Raw genomic sequence first — 20,225 nt, 5'->3', positions numbered from 1 at the left:
ATTAAGTAATAATACAGTATTTTCAGAGAATGCTGCTTGTGGCCTTATAACTCTAAAGATGTGAATATATAATAGAAAAGAAATTTAAAAACCACCAGAGAATCAAGCATCTGTTCCTTAAATATTATTCAGTAGAATTCTGATCTTTCCAGATGTTGAAGCATGGTCGAGCTGGTGTTCCCATGGAAGTTATGGGACTCATGCTTGGAGAATTTGTTGATGACTATACTGTCAGAGTGATTGATGTGTTTGCTATGCCACAGTCAGGAACGGTGAGTACTTTAAGTTAGTACATGTGCTATCACACTGGATAATTGTACTTCAAAAATGTTCCTCCCCAACGGGCTTAATTTCTTTGAAGAAGATATTGATACATGCAATGCATATATCTAAGCTTATAAGAATATGATGCTCTATGTTCTACACAGAGTCATAAATAACTGCATTGTTTTGTAACTTGATATTGTCAGTTGCATGAAGTATTAAAGTCTGTGGTAAACAATATGAAAAGTTCATTCAGAACTTATTCATACTGTTTTCCTGAACCTTTTCTGTAGAAATTTTTGACTATGGTCAAAAATACATTCAAGATATTTCTGTTGTGCTTCAAACATCTCTTTAACCTGGCAGTAATTAAATGCTACTAGGGGGTAGCCAGATGTTTTGTTTTGAACCATTTCAAGGGAGAAACAGGCTGCTTCAAGCATTTGGGAATGCTTTGAGCTTGAAATAGAGCTGTTCCAAGCTTGAAACATTCTGTTCTGAGCTTCAGAGAGTCCATTTTGTGCTCACAGCAGAAGTTTTGTACTGGAAATTGGATATTCCATCCCCAGTTGCTACCATAAGGAAGAAAAAGGTGTGAGTGCATCAGCTCTACTTAAATGAAATTTGAGAATTTAGTATATACCTTGAAGTGATCTGATGGCACAGATCCATGTAGTGTATAGGTTACAAGGTTACATAAAGATGCCCCCATTTTGCTGGCATATATGATTAATTTATGTCATCTTCAACAAATTTTTGTTTTAAAAATACAAGCAAAATATTAAAATCACAAAAATATCATGAGCAGGTAACAAAATCCAACAGCTGGCTAGCTAGCTTGCTTGCTTGCTTGCATTTCTATTCTGCTGCAATAAAAAATGCTTGGGGTTTACATAGAATTTAAAAACCAATTACAGTATCTATGGTACCAGCTTCCGTAGAAACAATAAAAATATCACCAACCTGACATAAGAATACAAACAATAGAAATGGAAGTTAAATATGGCATGATGAAATTAGGGGAAGGCTCTTTGAAACAAGTCTGTCTTTAATAAATTCTGTAATGTCAACAAGGAGGTGGCATGCACCAACTTTCTGCAGTCAATTATCCAGGGATAAATGACCAGAGAAATACATTATGCCTTAAATTTGGCACACTAGATCCAGTAGGATATTGCAGTTGACTGTATAAAAAGCTATTGAGATGTCCAAGTGAATAAAGCTATTTTGAAATCAGATAAATACGAATAATCATAATCAGTTTCATCCAAGAATGGGGTGTGACAACAATCTGTTTAGGCACCTTGTTCAAGAAAGGAATGTTGGTAAATAGTGGTAGTTCTTATTAATGATCTTTTCAACTAGTATAGTCTCATATGTATCTTTTTCAAGATGGTTAGACCATTTCCTCTTACAGAGCATTAAAAAATTTCTTCACTCAGTTGGTCATTCTGGTCTTTCTTTGTTCAATTTAAGAACAGATTTATGTCTTTGATGCTGTATTTCTAATTACAGATACCACCCAATACTATGTTATGGCTGGTGACCAGCTAAAACTTACATATTAAATATGACCAGACATTGCATATTTATGGACTGAATTGCAGAATTAAGAGTCCAAAGTAGATAAGAGTGTATGTGTGTCTTAAATTATTTTTGAGATTTATTTTGTATCACTTTGAAGATAACCCAGAGATGTCAAATTATTTCGAGAAGCTGCATCCATCTGCCCTTCAAGAATAGAAGATGGCAGAAGAGAATTGTTTCTTCACTACTATTACAGAATGGGTTTGATGAAAAGCTGACCTGTCTTCAAAGAGATGGCTTAATATAACAAGGGGCAATGCTTTGTTCCATCTTCTTTACTTCTAAAACATTATTCTAAAATTTAAAAATATTAAATTTATAAACTTAATTAAAAAGCTGGATTTTGATGTGGAAGCTACTGGCTAAGTCTGTCATATTTTGATTCCATAAAAATCAGTGGTAATTTACTTTTTGAATTGCTCTCAAAGCATGACTGGATACATAGTAATGTACAAAGTAAGGAATCTTGGACAAAGCAGTCACAGCTCACTTCATAGGATGTTCTAGGTTTAAACTGCTGTGCACTCCTGAAAGGGAACAGTGAATACAAATGAATTAAATGTGTTTGTTAAAAGAAACATTTTGGTAATTTCTGACATCTCTCTTCATTTTTCGTAGAAAATCACATTGGTTACTGTCCCAAATCAATCGTGTGAAAAAATGTAATTACTTGTACCAAAAATTACCTTTGTTAATCTGTTTCCAAATGCAGGGAGTCAGTGTGGAGGCAGTTGATCCTGTGTTTCAAGCCAAAATGTTGGATATGTTAAAACAAACCGGAAGGTTAGGATTTTCTTTATTGACTATAAAAAGAATTTTCTTTATTGACTATAAAAATACGTTATAATAAAACTCAAGTCCTCTTGATTTCCTGTCCTATCATTTACTAGTGTTTAAACATAATCTTATTCCTTCTGGGTGATTTATATGATAGATTTTTTTTTTAATCCATGCAGTCGTGTCCGATTCTCAGAGATTGCGTGGTCAAGTCCCTGTGGTTTTCTTGGGAAGGTTTTTCAGAAGTAGTTTGCCATTGCCTCCTTCCTAGGGCTGAGAAAGAGTGACTGGCCCAAGGTCACTCAGCTGGCTTTGTGCCTAAGGCAGGACTAGAATTCACCATCTCCCAATTTCTAGCCTGATGCCTTAACCACTACACCAAACTGGCTCTATATGATAGATTATTTACATTAAAGTACATTTAAAGATGACAACTGTTGAGAGACTCCAAATGAAGTCCTGATTTTTTTTTTAATATTTGAATTCCCCCCCCCCCAAATAATCTTTATTGGGTGTACAGGAGAACAGTAGTTGAAAAATCAGAATAAGTGTGGCTAACTGTCACCTTTCCACTGTGTTAATACAGAAATGTAATCTATTATCATATCAGTCATATAATAATGGATTTAATATATTGTGGAAAGCCTGCTAAGTGTTTCCAGATTCCTTGTGCTGGTTGTCTCCAGGTACGGAGTCATTACAATATGCAATAATAGGTTACATTTCTGTATTAACACAGTGGAAAAGGGACAGTTAACCACCCTTATTCTGATTTTTCAACCACTGTTCTGTACACTGAATAAAGATTATTTGGTGGGGTGGGGAAACATTCAAATATTTTTTTAAAAAATCAGGATTTCATTTAGAGTCTCTCAACAGTTGTCATCTTTGTGCTGAAATTCTTACACTGATACAAAAACTTAAAACTGTAGAAGAGTTAATTTTAACAAAAGACTCAACAGCCAAGCAGAACAGTGCAAATTGCTTTTTGAGCAAATCTCTACTTCAGCTGGCTTAATTGATATTTAATCTTTTGCCATCGCTTGTTCCTATCATCCATGCTTGAAATGGATATTCTGCAGTGAAAAACCAACTTGACTCTAGTGTGTTAGAGTAGGTATTTCCCAAAGTGCTGAAAGGATAAAAACTGGATGGGAGGTGTGGCAACAGGATGAAAAACTGAGAGCCTGACCTACACTTGTTACTACACCTCCCTTAATTCTAGCACTCCTTCACCACATTTTCATGTTTTCATTATAATGTGGTGAACATAAATATAAATGTTTCTACTGGCACTTCCTTTTACCTTAGTATTTTCTTATGCTTCTAGAAGTGTTTGTATTACATTGTTGCCTTTCATATGTTCTGCTGTAAATAGCTGAATTTTCTAATGCCTCCTTTATTCCAGACCTGAGATGGTTGTTGGCTGGTATCACAGTCACCCTGGCTTTGGCTGTTGGTTGTCTGGTGTGGATATCAATACTCAACAGAGTTTTGAGGCCCTTTCAGAAAGAGCTGTGGCAGTAGTAGTGGATCCTATTCAGAGCGTAAAAGGAAAGGTATGTGCTAGTTTATATTAAGGGAGGGGAAGTGCCTCTTTTGATGATTTTTTAATCAAATCTTAAATTACGGATTCTTTTACATGGAACATTTTGGAATATAGATGACTGTGTCAACCATTTCTTTAGATAAAAATATGAGAATTGTATCCTCCCCCCCCCCTTTTTTTTTGCTTAAATATAGCTAGCTTGAGGTACATAGAAAATTTCTATTTTCTTTAATTATTTTCTGTCCTTTTGTTCTTGAAGAACTCCTTGGTCCTTATGGGTATTAAAAAGAAACTAAATTAAAATTAAGAAACTAAAAAACTTTCCTACATGGAAAGCATTTCTATTAAATGCAATACAATTTGCATTTTAGGGCCAAGACTGTTAGTACAATTTAGGTAGGTAAAATCTTCAGTCTTTTCAAAATGAAATCATAGATTAAATCCTTCTCTAGAGAGACATGATGTTCTTTCTTGAAATGGAACATACTTTTTGCATGTCCTCCAAAATAAAAACTTGCCCTAACAACTTTGCAACCATTCACATTTTAGGGTAAGTTTGCAGATGAATGATTATGCAGAATCCTTATGAAAAGAGATTAACTTGCAAAGCATATTGGGTTATAGTTTGTCCTTTGTTGAAATCTCTTTTGTTCTTGTTTGATTCTTTTTTTATTTCTTTCTAGCCCCATATGCCATTTTCCTATTTCCTGCCTCATGACAGCAGGGAGCAGCTCTATTATCACCTTCACAGAGCTGTCTGCAAATGTGAGAGGCAATTCGATTTTGCTCAGCCACAGGGAGAGTGGATTAGAAAAACTACAGAACATACAGAAATTGGCTAGGTGGTTACTGCTTTAAAATACTGCTGAGGTGTTTTGTTTCAGCATGCTTTTCTATTGTATTACGGAATAGTCAGTCAATTAATATGTATGACATTTGTGCAATGTTATAAATATTTTAAGTATTTAAGTTTTTGTGTTAATGGATCTGTGATCGTAAGCTGGTTAACCAACTATAAATGTTGCCACTTTCTTGATAGGATGAAATGATCACTTGTATGAGTATGAGAATAGCAGCATATGGCCAAGTTAACGGTTAATTTTCATTTTAAGAGTCAGGTATATTTCTACATGTGTGTCCAGTCAGCAACCCCTCCCCCCAGTAAAAACCCTTAAATGGAGTGACTTAAATATGTAATTGTAAAATACAAAATGGTGCTTAGCATTTCAGGTTGCAGGGATACTAAGGAAGGAGTAAAAAAATCAAAGGCAAAGAAACAGTTACTTTGGTGATAGCTTTTGTTGTCCTCATCTTCAAAACTTCTCCTATGATGCAAAGCAATGCTTTTGTACTATTACAGAATATTCATTGCTTCCTATAGAAGCTTGACAAGTACAGTGAGGATTTGGGCATTGAGGAAGTTCCTATTCTGTCTTCTCAGCCATTTTTTGTAATTCACTAGCTTTTCTTGATGAGTCTGTCCAATATAATCCCATCTTGTTAGTCCAGTTTACCTTTATAACTGATTGGATACATTTATAATAGGATAAGTTTTTGTATTTCTCTGGAATTTTTCAAAAGCTTTTTAAATCTATATTTTCTAAAACTGAGACTTAATCTAAATTAGAGAGATGTGCTTGTAGCTAGGAGAATGAATTCTACAAGTTTTTCACAGAGTATCTCCTTTCCTGAAGAATCTGCTTAATATTTGAGAATACTCCCTAGCTCATTTTTGAACCTGACTATTAGGTAACAACTGATGCCAGGAGTACCTTTGCCTAACTTATCTTGATGTGCCAACTCTGTCTGTTTCTGACAAGATCTCACACCTGCTTTTGTTGCATCTGGGCAAGGTTATTGCACTGAAGTTTTATATTCTGTTGTGCTATCACTAGAGACCTCAGACCTTGGTCCAGAATGTTGCAGTGAAAATGCTGGTGGGTGCTTCTACCTATCCTGCAAGGAGTGTCTTAGTTACCTGTTCGCTTTCAACAAGTTACCAAATTACTCCCAGCAGCCTTCCTGAACATGGCATCCTCAACCAGGATGGGCCACAAGGTCTATATGGCCACGGGTCACTGACAGTGACTACACTGACTGTAGTTTGGAAGTCAGTAGGTTAGGATACAGCTATTCTGCAGTAACTGCTGTGTGATTACCCTAGGCTATCATGGACCTACCTTCTAAACTATAGCTTGCTGGAAGGAAGTGTAATTGCCATAAGTTCAATTGCCCTGTTAACTTCAGTCTGTCATTTTCTGAATTTGTTGTTGTTTATTCGTTTAGTCGCTTCCGACTTTTCGTGACTTCATGGACCAGCCCACGCCAGAGCTTCCTGTCGGTCGTCAACACCCCCAGCTCCCCCAGGGACGAGTCCGTCACCTCTAGAATATCATCCATCCATCTTGCCCTTGGTCGGCCCCTCTTCCTTTTGCCTTCCACTCTCCCTACCATCAGCATCTTCTCCAGGGTGTCCTGTCTTCTCATTATGTGGCCAAAGTATTTCAGTTTTGCCTTTAATATCATTCCCTCGAGTGAGCAGTCTGGCTTTATTTCCTGGAGGATGGACTGGTTGGATCTTCTTGCAGTCCAAGGCACTCTCAGAATTTTCCTCCAACACCACAGTTCAAAAGCATCAATCTTCCTTCGCTCAGCCTTCCTTATGGTCCAGCTCTCGCAGCCATATGTTACTACAGGGAACACCATTGCTTTAACTATGCGGGCCTTTGTTGTCAGTGTGATGTCTCTGCTCTTAACTATTTTATCGAGATTTGTCATTGCTCTTCTTCCAAGGATTAAGCGTCTTCTGATTTCCTGACTGCAGTCAGCATCTGCAGTAATCTTTGCACCTAGGAATACAAAGTCTTTCACTGCTTCTACATTTTCTCCCTCTATTTGCCAGTTATCAATCAAGCTGGTTGCCATAATCTTGGTTTTTTTGAGGTTTAGCTGCAAACCAGCTTTTGCACTTTCTTCTTTCACCTTCATCATAAGGCTCCTCAGTTCCTCTTCGCTTTCAGCCATCAAGGTGGTATCATCTGCATATCTGAGATTGTTAATGTTTCTTCCAGAGATTTTAACTCCAGCCTTGGATTCCTCAAGGCCAGCTTGTCGCATGATGTGTTCTGCATACAAGTTGAATAGGTAGGGTGAGATTATACAGCCCTGCCGTACTCCTTTCCCAATCTTAAACCAGTCTGTTGTTCCGTGGTCTGTTCTTACTGTTGCTACTTGGTCGTTATACAGATTCTTCAGGAGGCATACAAGATGACTTGGTATCCCCATACCACTAAGAACTTGCCACAATTTGTTATGGTCCACACAGTCAAAGGCTTTAGAATAGTCAATACATTTTCTGAATACTTTGCCCTATTCTGCAATTGTGGAGTACACCTTGATGTCTAAAATAACTGTATTTGGAAAGCAAAAATAACTTAGAATTTAACTCAATAAGGAAACCATTTTTGGACTATAATTTCATATCTGGACTTGTACCACTTCCGAAAACTGGATTTTTCTTAATACAAAGTTGTTAATATTTAGGTCCTCAATTATTTGTTAAATATAGGTAGTCCTCGCTTAAGGACGGTAATTGGGAATTTCTCAGTGATTCAGTCGTAAAGCGCGGTGTCACATGACCACATCGTTTAGCGATGGCAATCCTGGCAGTCCCTGTTGCCATTGTTAAGCGAGGATCACGGGTCATTAAGCAAGGGCCTCCTCACACTTCCTGCTAGCTTCCAACAAGCATAGTCAATGGGGAAGCCGGCAGGAAGTTGCAAGTCCCAGGTGGCTCATAAGCAGGCCAGTGGGCAGGTAAGCGGCTGCTGCAACGCAGAGTGAGTGCAGTGGGGCTGGGGGTGGCTGCTGCCAGGTGGGGAAGAGTGCACAGGTGCAAGTTGGCTGCCAAGCGCCCGGATCATGATCACATGACTGCAGGGGTGCTGGGACAGCCAGAACTTCGAGGACCAGTCATAAGTACCACTCATCCAGCACTATCGTAACTTCAAACAGTCGCTGAACAAGTTGTCGTTAACTGGGGACTACCTGTAAGAAAAGATCTTTCACTGAGTAGACAGAAACTGCTATACTGTAACTTCATGACTGCTTCGTGTTTTATACTGTGCTGATTACTGTTGTTGATACTTGTATATCAGTTGATTTTAATAATAACCTACAGTTTTTAAAATGATGTAAGATTTATTTACATAAAACCACACTATTGTTATATTGAAATTTCTTATCTAACATAATTTCATGGTTTGTAAATTTCTTGTTTATTCATTAGGTGTTTTTTGTCTCCTTTCCCTCTTGTTTGTCCTTTTTCTTTACTTTAAAATGTTTAATTAAAAATAAGAAAAAAAATAAAGCCTCCAGTATGCAATTAGCAATATAATATTAAAAATATATTATTAATATAGAAATTCCAGTTAATATTTCAGAAGTGTAAAGTGATTGACAGATTGATTTTCAGTCTGCAAACATCTAGCAGCATAAAAGAAAAAACCACCAGAATTTTAAAATATGTTTTGCCCTGCTAGGATCTACTAATACCTGTTTAATATGCTTCCATTGTTTTTCATATCATGAGATCATAGCATTTTCTCTTGGAGGTGACTGTTTATTTATGTATTACCTTTTATTCAGATGCTCCCAGCAAACATAGAGTTCCCTTCTACTGTTTTTCTTCACAACAAAAGGAAGGTTGGATTGAGAGAGAGGACTGGCCCAAGGTTATCTAGTTTCGTGGCTGTGGGTAGACTGGAACCAAGTCTCTCTGTTCTTAGTCCAGTGTTTTTTAGCCACTACACCATACAGGCTCTTATGTAGGTTAATAGCAGTACTACTATTATCTGTTTTGTTTATCTGTTAAAGTTTATTTTGTATGAAATTGCTTTTAGTAGTAGTATTTCTGAGGTTGAATTCATGGATGTCCTTTATGAGGAACCATTCATATTGTGAGCATGATCTGCAAAGAACATCACCTTGTAGTTTTTTCTGCCTTTTCACAAACTTTCCACAGTGTGGAAAAGCCTAATCATGTGATGAGTCATTAGTCATAAACAATTGCTATGTAAGGCACCATAATGTACCCATGAACATACAGTAAATGGTCTTCACTAGGGAGTTGTTTCTTGCAAACTGGATCTTGCATATCTACAAATGTGTGTTCATGCAAATGGGACTGATATTCTCAACTCCATACCTGTGAGGTTTATAAATGATTTCTGCTTAAAAGTAGCAATGACTGCACTGTGCTGATTCTGCTGGATTTTGGTATATTCAGTTACATGATAGAAAGAGGAAAGAGGAACATTTTTCAGAATGTTCCAATGACTTCTTTATCTTTCAAGACTCCATTAGTTCCTCCACAGCTAACTGGTAGGTGCTAATATGCAGAGACACCCTATTGTATGCTGTTGCTATGCAGGTGATGTTTTCATCCCCAGCAAGTCTTATGTTTATCCATGACCTGGCACTGACTGAAGACCTGGTGAGGGTGAGCTATCTGAACCATGATCCAGAAATTTAGAAATAACTATGACTGACAGATCTTATAACTTGAGACCTATGGATGTCTTGGACTCCAACCATAGAAAGCATTCCCCTGTTTGCAGCTATGGATTGATTTTTCACTCCACCCTTAGAATCATGGGCTTTCTTTTTAGTTGAGTGCCTAAGGCTTTCTTTTTAGCTCAATCTGTTGAAAAAGACATGTCCAGTTGTGTTGGATGGACTGAGCAGCCATCATTTACATATTCATCACCTTGAGCTTGAACTGTTGTCAAGTATTTTGCGTAGAACTGTTCAGAGTCTTCAGCTTGCATTGAAGTAACAGCTCTCTGCTTTTGGGTAGGTTGTTATATATTACAAAGTCTTCACGAGATCTCTAATGTCATCTAGGCTAAAGCAAAGTGCCAAGAGACCAATACTCAGAGATTTTGTTCTCTAAAGTTATAAAGAGCTTAAGCTAATTACCTCAGAAGAAGAGTCCTCTTCTGTGTAAGCTTCTCATTTTTTCCCTATCGTCAGCTTAGAGGACCCTGTGTCATGGAGAGATGTAGGTAGTGCTAGATGTCGTTCCTGCAGCCAAACCACATCGTGAATTTAATTTTTTTTATTAAGAATTTTTATTAAGAATTTATTAAGAATTTTATTAAGAATTTTGATTACAATAGTAAAAACTAATACAAACTAAACTTAGAGAAAAAGAATAGAATAAAAAATACAGGGAAAAAGAAAGAATATAATGAAGTAAAAGAAAAGAAATATATAAATTGTTGACTTCCAACAATTAAGGAGGTCCATCTAGTGGAACTGAGAAGAAGGGCCTTCTCCATTGTGGCTCCCTGCCTGTGGAACATCATCCCCGCAGAGATAAGACTGCCCCCCAACTTAATACTCTTCCGAAAGGCCCTGAAGACATGGGTTGTCCAGTGGGGTTGGGGATCCCAGATTGAGACGGAGCCCATCAAGTGGTTTGTTTGAACGTATTGTTGTTGCTCAGGGGTTGGGGATGTAGTGGGTTTTGTATTTGGGGCTTTATTTCTGTAAGCTGCCTGGAGTCACCTATGAGTGAGTTGGGTGGCCATATAAATTTTTTAAATAAATAAATAAACCTTCATCACTGGTATGAACAAATTTAGTAATTCTTTGCCCCCTATAAAGTTATAAACAGATATATCTTCATCCCATATCCCATCTCTTGTCTATAAGCAAATCCATAAACTTTTCAATCCTGATGTCAGCAAAAAGTCCACAAAGGTTGCTCGAACTTTGCAAGAGAAGTCTTATTTTAACCTTGATCAAATAACCCAACTTTATAATCCTTCCTTTTACTTCTAACAATCTTAATCTTTAATTCAAATATTGTAGGATTTGATTCTCTTCAATTTTCTTTATCCCATTGCACAGATTTCTTCAAGGCTTTAACAAGCCTCTTTTGTAAATCCAATAAGAAAACATTTTCCAGGTCATACTCTTGGTTTATCGTTTGTATTTCCCTTTTAATTTTTAAAACTTCACCCAGTTTCTTTTTGTATATCCAGCAAAGCATCCTTTTCCAAATCAGTCTCTTGGTCTCTCATTTGTAGCTCCACTTCTGGTACTTTCTCTGTCTTGTCAGATAAAATTTGTTCCACATCTGTCATTCCTTCCTTGACATCTTTTGGACATAGTCTCTCCATAGAAGCAGACATCATTACTGACAGTGTTGATATTGTAGTTACTAATTTCTGGCTCCATTCGTCAAATATCTCGTTTAATGTTTCCGACGTTACAATGTTTAATGTCATTTTGTATTTTTTTTTCCTTCTGCTTAGAATCTTTAGTCCCCTCTAGTGTACAGTTTCTAAAATCATAAAGCAACTTATCTTTCTTATAGCTTACAACAGCCAGGATAGCCAAGATAAGTCTGTGTCCCACAAGAAGCTATTTATTTTTTATAGTTAATTCCAAAATTTTATAGTAAAAGTCAATATTCCAAATTTATCTGGACCCTTAGTCTGTTTATAACTTTCTCCAATCAAAAACTTATTTAGCTTTTTGCTGTTTATTTTAGATTCTTTTAAGTTCTTCAGCTTATAATTAAAAATTTCTTTCGTTCAGGATTGAAGGCAAACTCACCCAACGTTTTCAAACTTGTCTTTCCGAAGATCTCTAATAGCTTAAAAGTAGTTAATGAGCAATTTCTGAAAGCAATTAGAAACAGGTTTGCAAATTTAGTGCCCTTTAAAAGTCTCTCCCATGGTTGGGAGAAAGTTGGCTAATCCTGTCAACTCCCAGTGCTCAAACCTGCAGAAAACTGCTGCCCTGCGGTCTCCTCTCAAGGAACAGCCATCCGGAGCACATGTGGGCAATCTCCCGTCCTCATCCAGAGAGGTTCCAAGGAACTGACCTGCTCACTGGTTCCTTGGTCTTTGCCGCAGTTGTCTGCTCCACTTTTGTGGAGTTGCCTTCAGTTCGCCATACCTCCCCCAGAAGTCCCTGCAGTCAACCACATTGTGGAAGATAGAATCCGACAATGGAATCCAACTCCTATTCCTCACCTTTTCCAGAAGAATAGAAACAACTTTTTCATTTTTCTAACCCAACATTTGCTGCCATCAACATAGGAAAAGAAACCCAAAACATACACTTCGATGCCCCAAGCAGAGAAAGAATTTAAAAGCTCCAGAAAGATAATTTTATTGGAAAGAGAAGAAAATGCAGAATCAAATCCAAAAGTACTGTACCTTCAAATGAAGTTGTTATATGTTTGTTTAGTTACTGTCCCAAATACTTCAAGAGAGATTGACAAAGGGAGAGCAGGCTGGTTGAAAATACAACAGTCCCAAATACATACCCACTTCTTCTATAACTCTGGAAAATAAATCAGATTCGCTTCCAAAGCCAAACTGAATTTCAGCACACCATCTCAATTTATACTCCCATTCTATGCAAAGGCTGAATTTACACAAGATTCTTGGTAGAGTTAATTTCATCACAGGAACACTAGTATGGTTTGTAGAAATATCCTGCTCATTCATGGCTGCATACACCAAAGATTGCTGTGGGCTGTCTCCTCTGAACTCTAGCCCAGTGCGCTTTGGTAGGTCTTTGCTTGTCCCCAAACTAAATTGGATCCTCTGGTCTCCTGATAGGGTTGTAGCTTCAGATTCTCTTCCCTTAGGACTTAGCTTTTTGTGCTTCTGCATGTTCTTAGTACTTGGTGCTCTCCCTCCATCAACTGTTCCACTTTTATTGGGTTTCCCATCCAAAACGAGCTCTTTGCTAACTGGTTGTGCACAACTAGAACTTAACTGGTTCTCAGTCTGGACAGTTCTTTGGCCTGTAAGCCTCCTAAGAGCGTAATTCCCACAATAGAGTTAGGTCTTCCCATTGTTAGAAAATGACAAGTTTTTGAACTTCAGGATATCTATATAACACTGAATGCAAACCTTTCGCCTACAATATTCTTGTATATAATGTACTCTCAGTGGATTAAAATTCAACCAAATGTACCTTACTTCCAACTAAAGCAATATGTCTCTAAAATGTAGAGGAGGAATCCTTAAAATATTTACAATAGAAACATTCACTAGAAATACAAGAAGCGCTGAAATGTCCCCATCTTCATAAAATGTCCATCTTTATACCAGTTGCTAGTTATATGAGCATTCTTACTATATATTTCCCCATGACAGAACTCATCTATAACCCAGCATATGAATAACTGTCCAAAATGGCTCAGTTTGAATTGGTTTTTTGATTACCTGAGTTTAATGAGCAGGAATGTAAAGGTATCTGCATTGTCAAATTCAGTACAGATTCTTAAAAATAAAATTTAAAATAATATTTCCAACTAAGCAGTAAGCTACTCCTGTGAGAGGTATATTTAAGTACATAGTCTCTATATAGAACTTGTGCCGAAATTTGAAATACAGAGCTATGATGGGCAGCAGTATCTGAAGAATCCTTTATCTATCAACACGTCTTTCTCTCAGTCAATTAAGTACTATAAGTCTATTCTCTCCTCCCTTTTTTGCCATTTATACACTCTCTGGCAGCTTCCTCCAGCCATCCAAGCTTTACCTTCAGTGATTCTTGATCTTAGTATCCTCTCTCCCACCTACTGTATATTTCTACTTCGTTCTCAGAGCTAGCTGACCTATTTTTCTTAACTTGCACTACTGTCAGCCCTACAAGGTAGACCAGACTAAGAAACAGGCACCATGTAGGCCTAAATCTACTTTTATTAGAACAGCTGTAGTAACAGAATCTTGCAAGTCTGAATGTGCTTCCCCTCCTTTCTTTTTTATCTTCATGTAAATGGGAGGGGCTGTCTGAGGCATTTTCGTAAATCTCTTTGTTGGTATGGGCTCAAGCTTCATTTATCTGATTATTTCCCTGGTAACAGATCTTCCCTCTGACCTTCAATGCTATCGTCTACACTCTCTACAGCTACTTTCTCTGATGCTTCTAATCCAGACTTTCCCTTCATGCTGCTTCATGTTTGTTTGGAGATTCCTGCTGAACAATGTTCAAGAATTCATAGGCTGTAGTTTGCTTGTTTTTTTAATTTTAAGTGTGGTTATAGACTGTGATAAGCTTCGTCATGATGTAATTTGTGTTGAATTAGTAGCTATAGATTCAGCCATAGTAAAATGCTTCACAGTTTAATGTTTATATTTAAGTGTTATTCTGTACTGAATAGTCCCCATTTTAAAATATTTTTTTCCTAATGATTTTGGTGGAATAACTGCTTTATTTGGGTAAATACTCAAAATTTAAGTGACCAGAAAAGAGATGTCAGCCACATTTTTTAAACCTTTAGTGCTTATTTCTCTGATCCTTCTGCATTTCAATGGAATAAGTAATTGATGCTTTCAAATCTGTAATGAAAGACAAGAACAAGCCAAAATCTGTGATTATTTCAGTTCTTTGAATGGCTTTGGAACTAATTTACCCAACCTCAAATAAGTTATCTCTGGCATCTCCACTTCTATTTCCAGTAGCATTTTTAGAGTGCCTAGTAGGGAACAGGAACGATATTGCCAAAAGTATCGTCTTTGTTTGCGTGTTTAAAGCATTTATATGACTGCCCAACTCAAACAGTGTGACTCTGGGCAGCACACCAAAAAAAAAGGAAAAAGAAAAGCAAATTAAACCAACTATATAGAACAAACATAACATTAAAACCAAATAAACAGTAAATGGCAAACATGACTAAATCTACGGTAACTCCTAAGAATGGTGATTCTACTCATTCTGGCCCAAAGGGGCCTTTGTTAGATCAGAATACTAGGCTACCCATTTTAAACTGTATTTTATGGTGTGTTAAAGGCTGACCTGTATTAAAGCTAATTTCAATATCACAATTTGGCTCTGAACAATTTATCTAACACATGGGATCTTTAGGCACACAAGTAGGTTCAAATAAAGATAAAATTGGCTGTGTAAATTCAGTTTCAGAAAATGAGTGGCTTGCCCAGATTAAAGACTGATGGAGAATCTGATCCTAGTTTACCTAGGATCACATTACATAGTTGGTGCTAGACAAATTCAGAATTCTGAGCAAGGAGTACAGGTAGCTTATGTTTAGCACAAGGCTACCCCTGCATGCCTAACCTCCAGATTACTGGACTTCAATTTCTAGAACTCTCAACAATGGCCAAACCACTTGGGGGATTCTGGGGAAAAAACTCAATTTGCAGAAGGGAGATTAATAAATAGTTAGGAGATTAAATCTGTTTATTGATGGCTTACTGGGAGGTGCCAATTTCACAAATGTTGTTTACTAAGACCTTCAGCTGAATCATAGTAAGTACTAGTATTTTCGTACTATGTACAACTACTATAACTATGTTTTACCTCATGATTACTCCATATTCTGGAAGAGAAGTGTAAGGTCCAGATGCACACAGAATCTCCTTATTCTCTCCTTACCATCACATGTTCAGCTTAAGCTATAGTTTGTCATTTCGACTGAATAAGTGGACATTCTGAAACATATCCAGAAATTATACTTGGCTGGTTTCTGATTCTCCATCTGGAATGCAGGCTCTAATAAGCTTGACATCATGGTGAACTTTGGTTAGTACTAAACTAGTAATAGAGAGAGAAAAATATGTGCTGTATTAGCATGTGGAGGGGGAAGGAAGATGAAGAAATGTATGCGTTTGCAGCTTATTTGCAGTTGGAGGGTCATTTGAATTAAGCCCTCGTGTTTTTCCAGCTTCATTTCTCTTCCATTTTTGTCTCATGCTTTCTTTTTTCTCTCTCTATAGTGGTAATTATTTGATAGATAATATATATGTATATATGACATTCAAATAATTGCATACTTGGGTTTTCTGTTGCCTTTTCAACTGGGTGCAGTTACATGAGATAGTTGAATAAAAGTTCCAGATAGAATACTTCATTAAACATAGAGAGACTCTGGGCCAAAGTGTGTTTTTAATGCAGTTACACTCAATTTGCTATACTTCAGAGCAGGCAGTTATGCTTGCTTGTTAAACTGCAAGGGTTATTTTAGTTTATTTCCCTTTTTTAAATGAAAAAGTTCCAAGTAGACTTTTCATTTAATAGTATTAATTTTTAAATGCCTTTTACCATGGGGGATGTAGAATAATCCATCTCTCTTTGGTAAGGCATAAAGCCTGGAAACTCGTGGTTTTTCTGCTTGTGGTGTTACAGATGCATGCCTTTGCTTGTCAAACTAAATGTATTATTCTGTAGCTGTCTCTCCGCTCTGGATATTCAGGTTGCTTGGTAGACCTGACCAAAGCAAGCAAATTCTCCAAGGATAAAGAAGGAAAATGTATGCACTCCTAGGAATCTTTTTTTCAGAACTAAAATTGACATTTTTATAAATAATTACCATGTGTAAGACCTCAAAACTCACAATCACAGCAATTCAGTGGTATGCATTTGGCATGAGTCAATTTCTGTTCTTAGTGCTTTTCATTGGAAATGGCATAAAAGTAAGATTTCTCTGAATTTTTTATGCTGTGGGCTTACAGGGGACCAAAGATGTTCTTTGGTCAGGGTTGTTTAAGTGTGCACACCAGCATAAATATCAAAGTGGTCATAAACTTCAGCTGCACTTCAAGGATCATAGTTCCATTTAATTTTTCAAAGAATCTAGAAACCAACTAAGCAGTTGATAACAGTTTAGTTGCAGGTGATGAAGGAGATTTTAGATGGGACATTACTTCTCCCTCCACACCTGGAAATAGTTACATTATATCCTTTGCACAAGATTTCTTATGCAGTGCTGTGTCTTCTTATAAACATGTGCATAAACAATGGCTGAATGCTTGAATTGCAAGCGCCTTAATGCATTTTTTAAAGATAGCTTCTATATGCCATAGGGCTTGGGGGACATTTTTTGCAAACACAGTGATGTCAGAAGGAGCTTCAATTCTAACTAACAATGCTAAGTTAACTGATTGCTGTTCATCGCTTCAGATATTACACCCGTATTATTAGTGTATTTCCCCCCCTAGAAGTGCTGCATGTGATGATGTAGAAATATTTAAGAAGTAGAGATCTGGAGGTATATGGGCACTTGTCAGTTATAATACCCCTGGAAAAATCTTGATTATAACAAGTGATATATTGCTGAAAGATTTTTTAAGTAGTAAAAATATTCAGTGTATTATTCTAGAAATAGTTAGCAGTGTTGAGAGAAGGATTTATGTATTAATTTGTATATAATAAATAATAGGATGATTTGGTGAAAAAGTTACTAGGAGAGCTGTTTGAAAGCCATCTTTTGACAAAAGCAAGTGATTGTGTAGATTATTTATTTGAATAACAACTGAAAGTAAAATGGAAAGTATTTTCCAGATAGTGATGATTTGTAAGAAACAGATGTAAATAAAAATGTCATATTGATTACGTTGTGGTAGTTTCCAGATATTTAGTATCTTATTTCCAGTCATTGCAATTACTAAAGAATCTATGTTTTTCAATTCCATGCATCCCACAAACTAATTATATTTACAAGGTCAGAATGAATACACGTTTTCAGAAAAAATATAGGGTTATATAAATGTGTCTTCTCCTTGGCTGTTATATCACAGTTTGTTGATCTGGAGTATAATGTGTACAATTCACAAATTTGTCTGATAACAGAAAGTGGTGTGTGATTGTGTTTATTTTACTAACTAGTATATTCACAGCAATCACTTCCAAATATCTCTCCAGTAAAGATGTGTTAATTACAAAACAGACAAGGTCTTCTATTATATTAAAGCTACTAACAAGAAGACAGCAGGAATCACACATGTAAATAGCATCATCAACCCCTATTTTAGTCCTCTGTTTTGATCTGTGAGTTGCGCATAGACCAAAGGTGCTATTAAAGACTCACTGTATGAAATAGGCAGCATTATATGAACAAAATTTATTCAACAAGAAAACAGACCTTTAACATGAATTTAACAAGCCTGAGAAATTATAAACTATCATATGCTGCAGATTCATGCAGTGATAATAAACAAAAAAAGGAAAGTAAGAGGTTTCCTTAAGCTAGCCAAACCGCTAATGGTTTTGTTATAAGCTGTCTAGTGTTGAAGTGACCTCTGCAAAGTCTCAAGGCACTTGCACCAGGCAGAATTAAATCGTCCAGTTGGTGAGAAGAATTGCAGGAGCGGGTAGCATGTAATAATAAAAAGCCACCTTAATCTATACCCTTTTCTCCCACCATGGCGTTAGAGGAAGCTCTTTATTTCTCATCTTTGGGAGAAGTAATTTTGCATTAAGCCTTTAGGCTGCATTTTAATGCACTTAACAAATGATTGTGGTCAAAGAAGCTAAGAGATTTTAAAACACTCAAATGCTAACAAAATTGCAAGCAGTATTAATTTATTTTCCCTCAACTGACCCTGTGATCCTACTGCCTGTAAAATTTCCTTTGCAGACTATAAGGTTACTATATTGCTATCATGCTTTGCACAGAACTTCAGACTATATCAACCTAGAGAAGGCTTAAGCTACGACATATATCCAAGAGCTCACCAGGGCTTTATCCTTGAATCTTACTGTAGCATAATTAACACCTCCTTCATCCATTGCTCATTAGCGCACTGGACATTAATGAGCCTATTTATTTTCATACGATTCTCTAAAGAAGGAACTTATTTGTTCTTACTGTGCAAAAAAAGCAATTATAAGATAGCTTAGAAATCAAAATGTAGGGTGTGTTGCTGCATTTATGCTTTTTATTGCGTCCCAGATCTAATTTTAGGTTGCAGGTTGTTCAGCATGTTAGTTTTCCCTAAGTCAGTTGCTATAGTGATTGCAATGAATTCTTTAATCTTGGTGTAGTTAGAATGCTCCTTCTTATTGGTTGCAATGATGCTGTTAAGTAGAAGCAAAATGTCACTCAAGTCATACTTTTGCCCAGTAGTTTGTTTGTTTGTTCGTTCATTTATTCATTCATTCATTCTACTTCTATAGCCGCCCATCTCAACAAGTGACTCTGGGCAGCTTACAAATTAATATTATTTTATAAGATTACAGTTAAGAATTAAGCACAGTAACATTTTGTAGTGCAAGCCCATAAGCACAACATCTTCCACCCAAACATATACAGGTACTTACCAAAAATACAGTGAAATAAACAGACACTCTCACATTGTTATTTAAGGCATAGAATTGTTAGTCCATATTCTGCACAATAAATATTCTTAAAACTTGAATGTGTCAAGACTGTTCCAAAACTGTTCTCCATGAAGTTCCACTGCAGAGCACTAGATGGCTGAAGGGATTTTCTCAGAAAGATTATTAAAAATGACCCTGTAAAAATGGGCCACTGTAATCATAGCATACTTGCAAAAGCTGATGCATGGCCATTTATTTAGCATCCACTGCAAATAGCTATCATGAAAAGTGCATATGGAGCTCAAATCTGAGTAGAAACAATTCTCTTATAAAATACCATTGCTGTCTTGGATAGGTTCCATGTTTTCTAGCGGAGCAGTCAGTTCTAATCCATTCTAGGAGTGTAAGTGTTAGTACTCTAAAATACAAAGCACCTTGTGATTCTGATATAGTGCCAAGTAATCGTATCTTCCCCTCTGAGTAAATTCTTTATTTGTGTCATTTCCTATCGAGTAAATCTCTAGAGAACTACAGTGTAGGATATTTAGTTCTGTTTTTGCTTACTTTTAATTTATACTCCTTCTTTGTAGTTGGGCATTTGCAGGTGTTCAAAAATTAGAACATATGGCTGAAATGCTGCTTCAAGAGTTTGGGAAACTCATAAGACTCAATGTTATAAAAAAAGACTAAATTCAAAACTAAAATGTGAAAAGTGAAATAGACGTATAAAATATTAAACTTTCCTAAATTGTTGTAGCTTCAAGGAAATTCCCAGATGTAGCAATAAGAGAAATACAGGTGTAAAACAACTTTGCCCATAGATAACCTTTCTAGTTACACAAGACCAGTAGTTTTGTACTATGAATCTAATCCCCTCATTATTTGATCAATAGTATCATTTGTGATGATAACTGTATACATAACGTATTTCTTGAGATGGCACATGGAATGCAACTAG

At 36.5% G+C, this 20,225-nt stretch overlaps 1 protein-coding gene across 2 annotated transcripts in view; it reads left to right on the top strand.

Annotated features, from left to right (window-relative positions):
* The window catches only part of PSMD14 (proteasome 26S subunit, non-ATPase 14), a 59,469-nt gene that overhangs the window by 24,612 nt on the left and 14,632 nt on the right, over positions 1-20,225 (top strand). For both annotated transcript variants that reach the window (XM_063318299.1, XM_063318300.1), the window contains 3 exons: positions 153-272; positions 2,564-2,634; positions 4,037-4,187. In XM_063318299.1, the coding sequence (XP_063174369.1) occupies positions 153-272; positions 2,564-2,634; positions 4,037-4,187 (342 nt within the window). The remainder of the gene's footprint in view (positions 1-152; positions 273-2,563; positions 2,635-4,036; positions 4,188-20,225) is intronic.

This window comes from Candoia aspera, chromosome 1 (genome assembly GCF_035149785.1).
Source record: "Candoia aspera isolate rCanAsp1 chromosome 1, rCanAsp1.hap2, whole genome shotgun sequence".
In the NCBI taxonomy this organism is placed as follows: Eukaryota; Metazoa; Chordata; class Lepidosauria; order Squamata; family Boidae; genus Candoia; species Candoia aspera.
The sequence above is the reverse complement of the archived record's forward strand: the minus strand, read 5'-3'. Positions and strand labels throughout refer to the sequence as shown.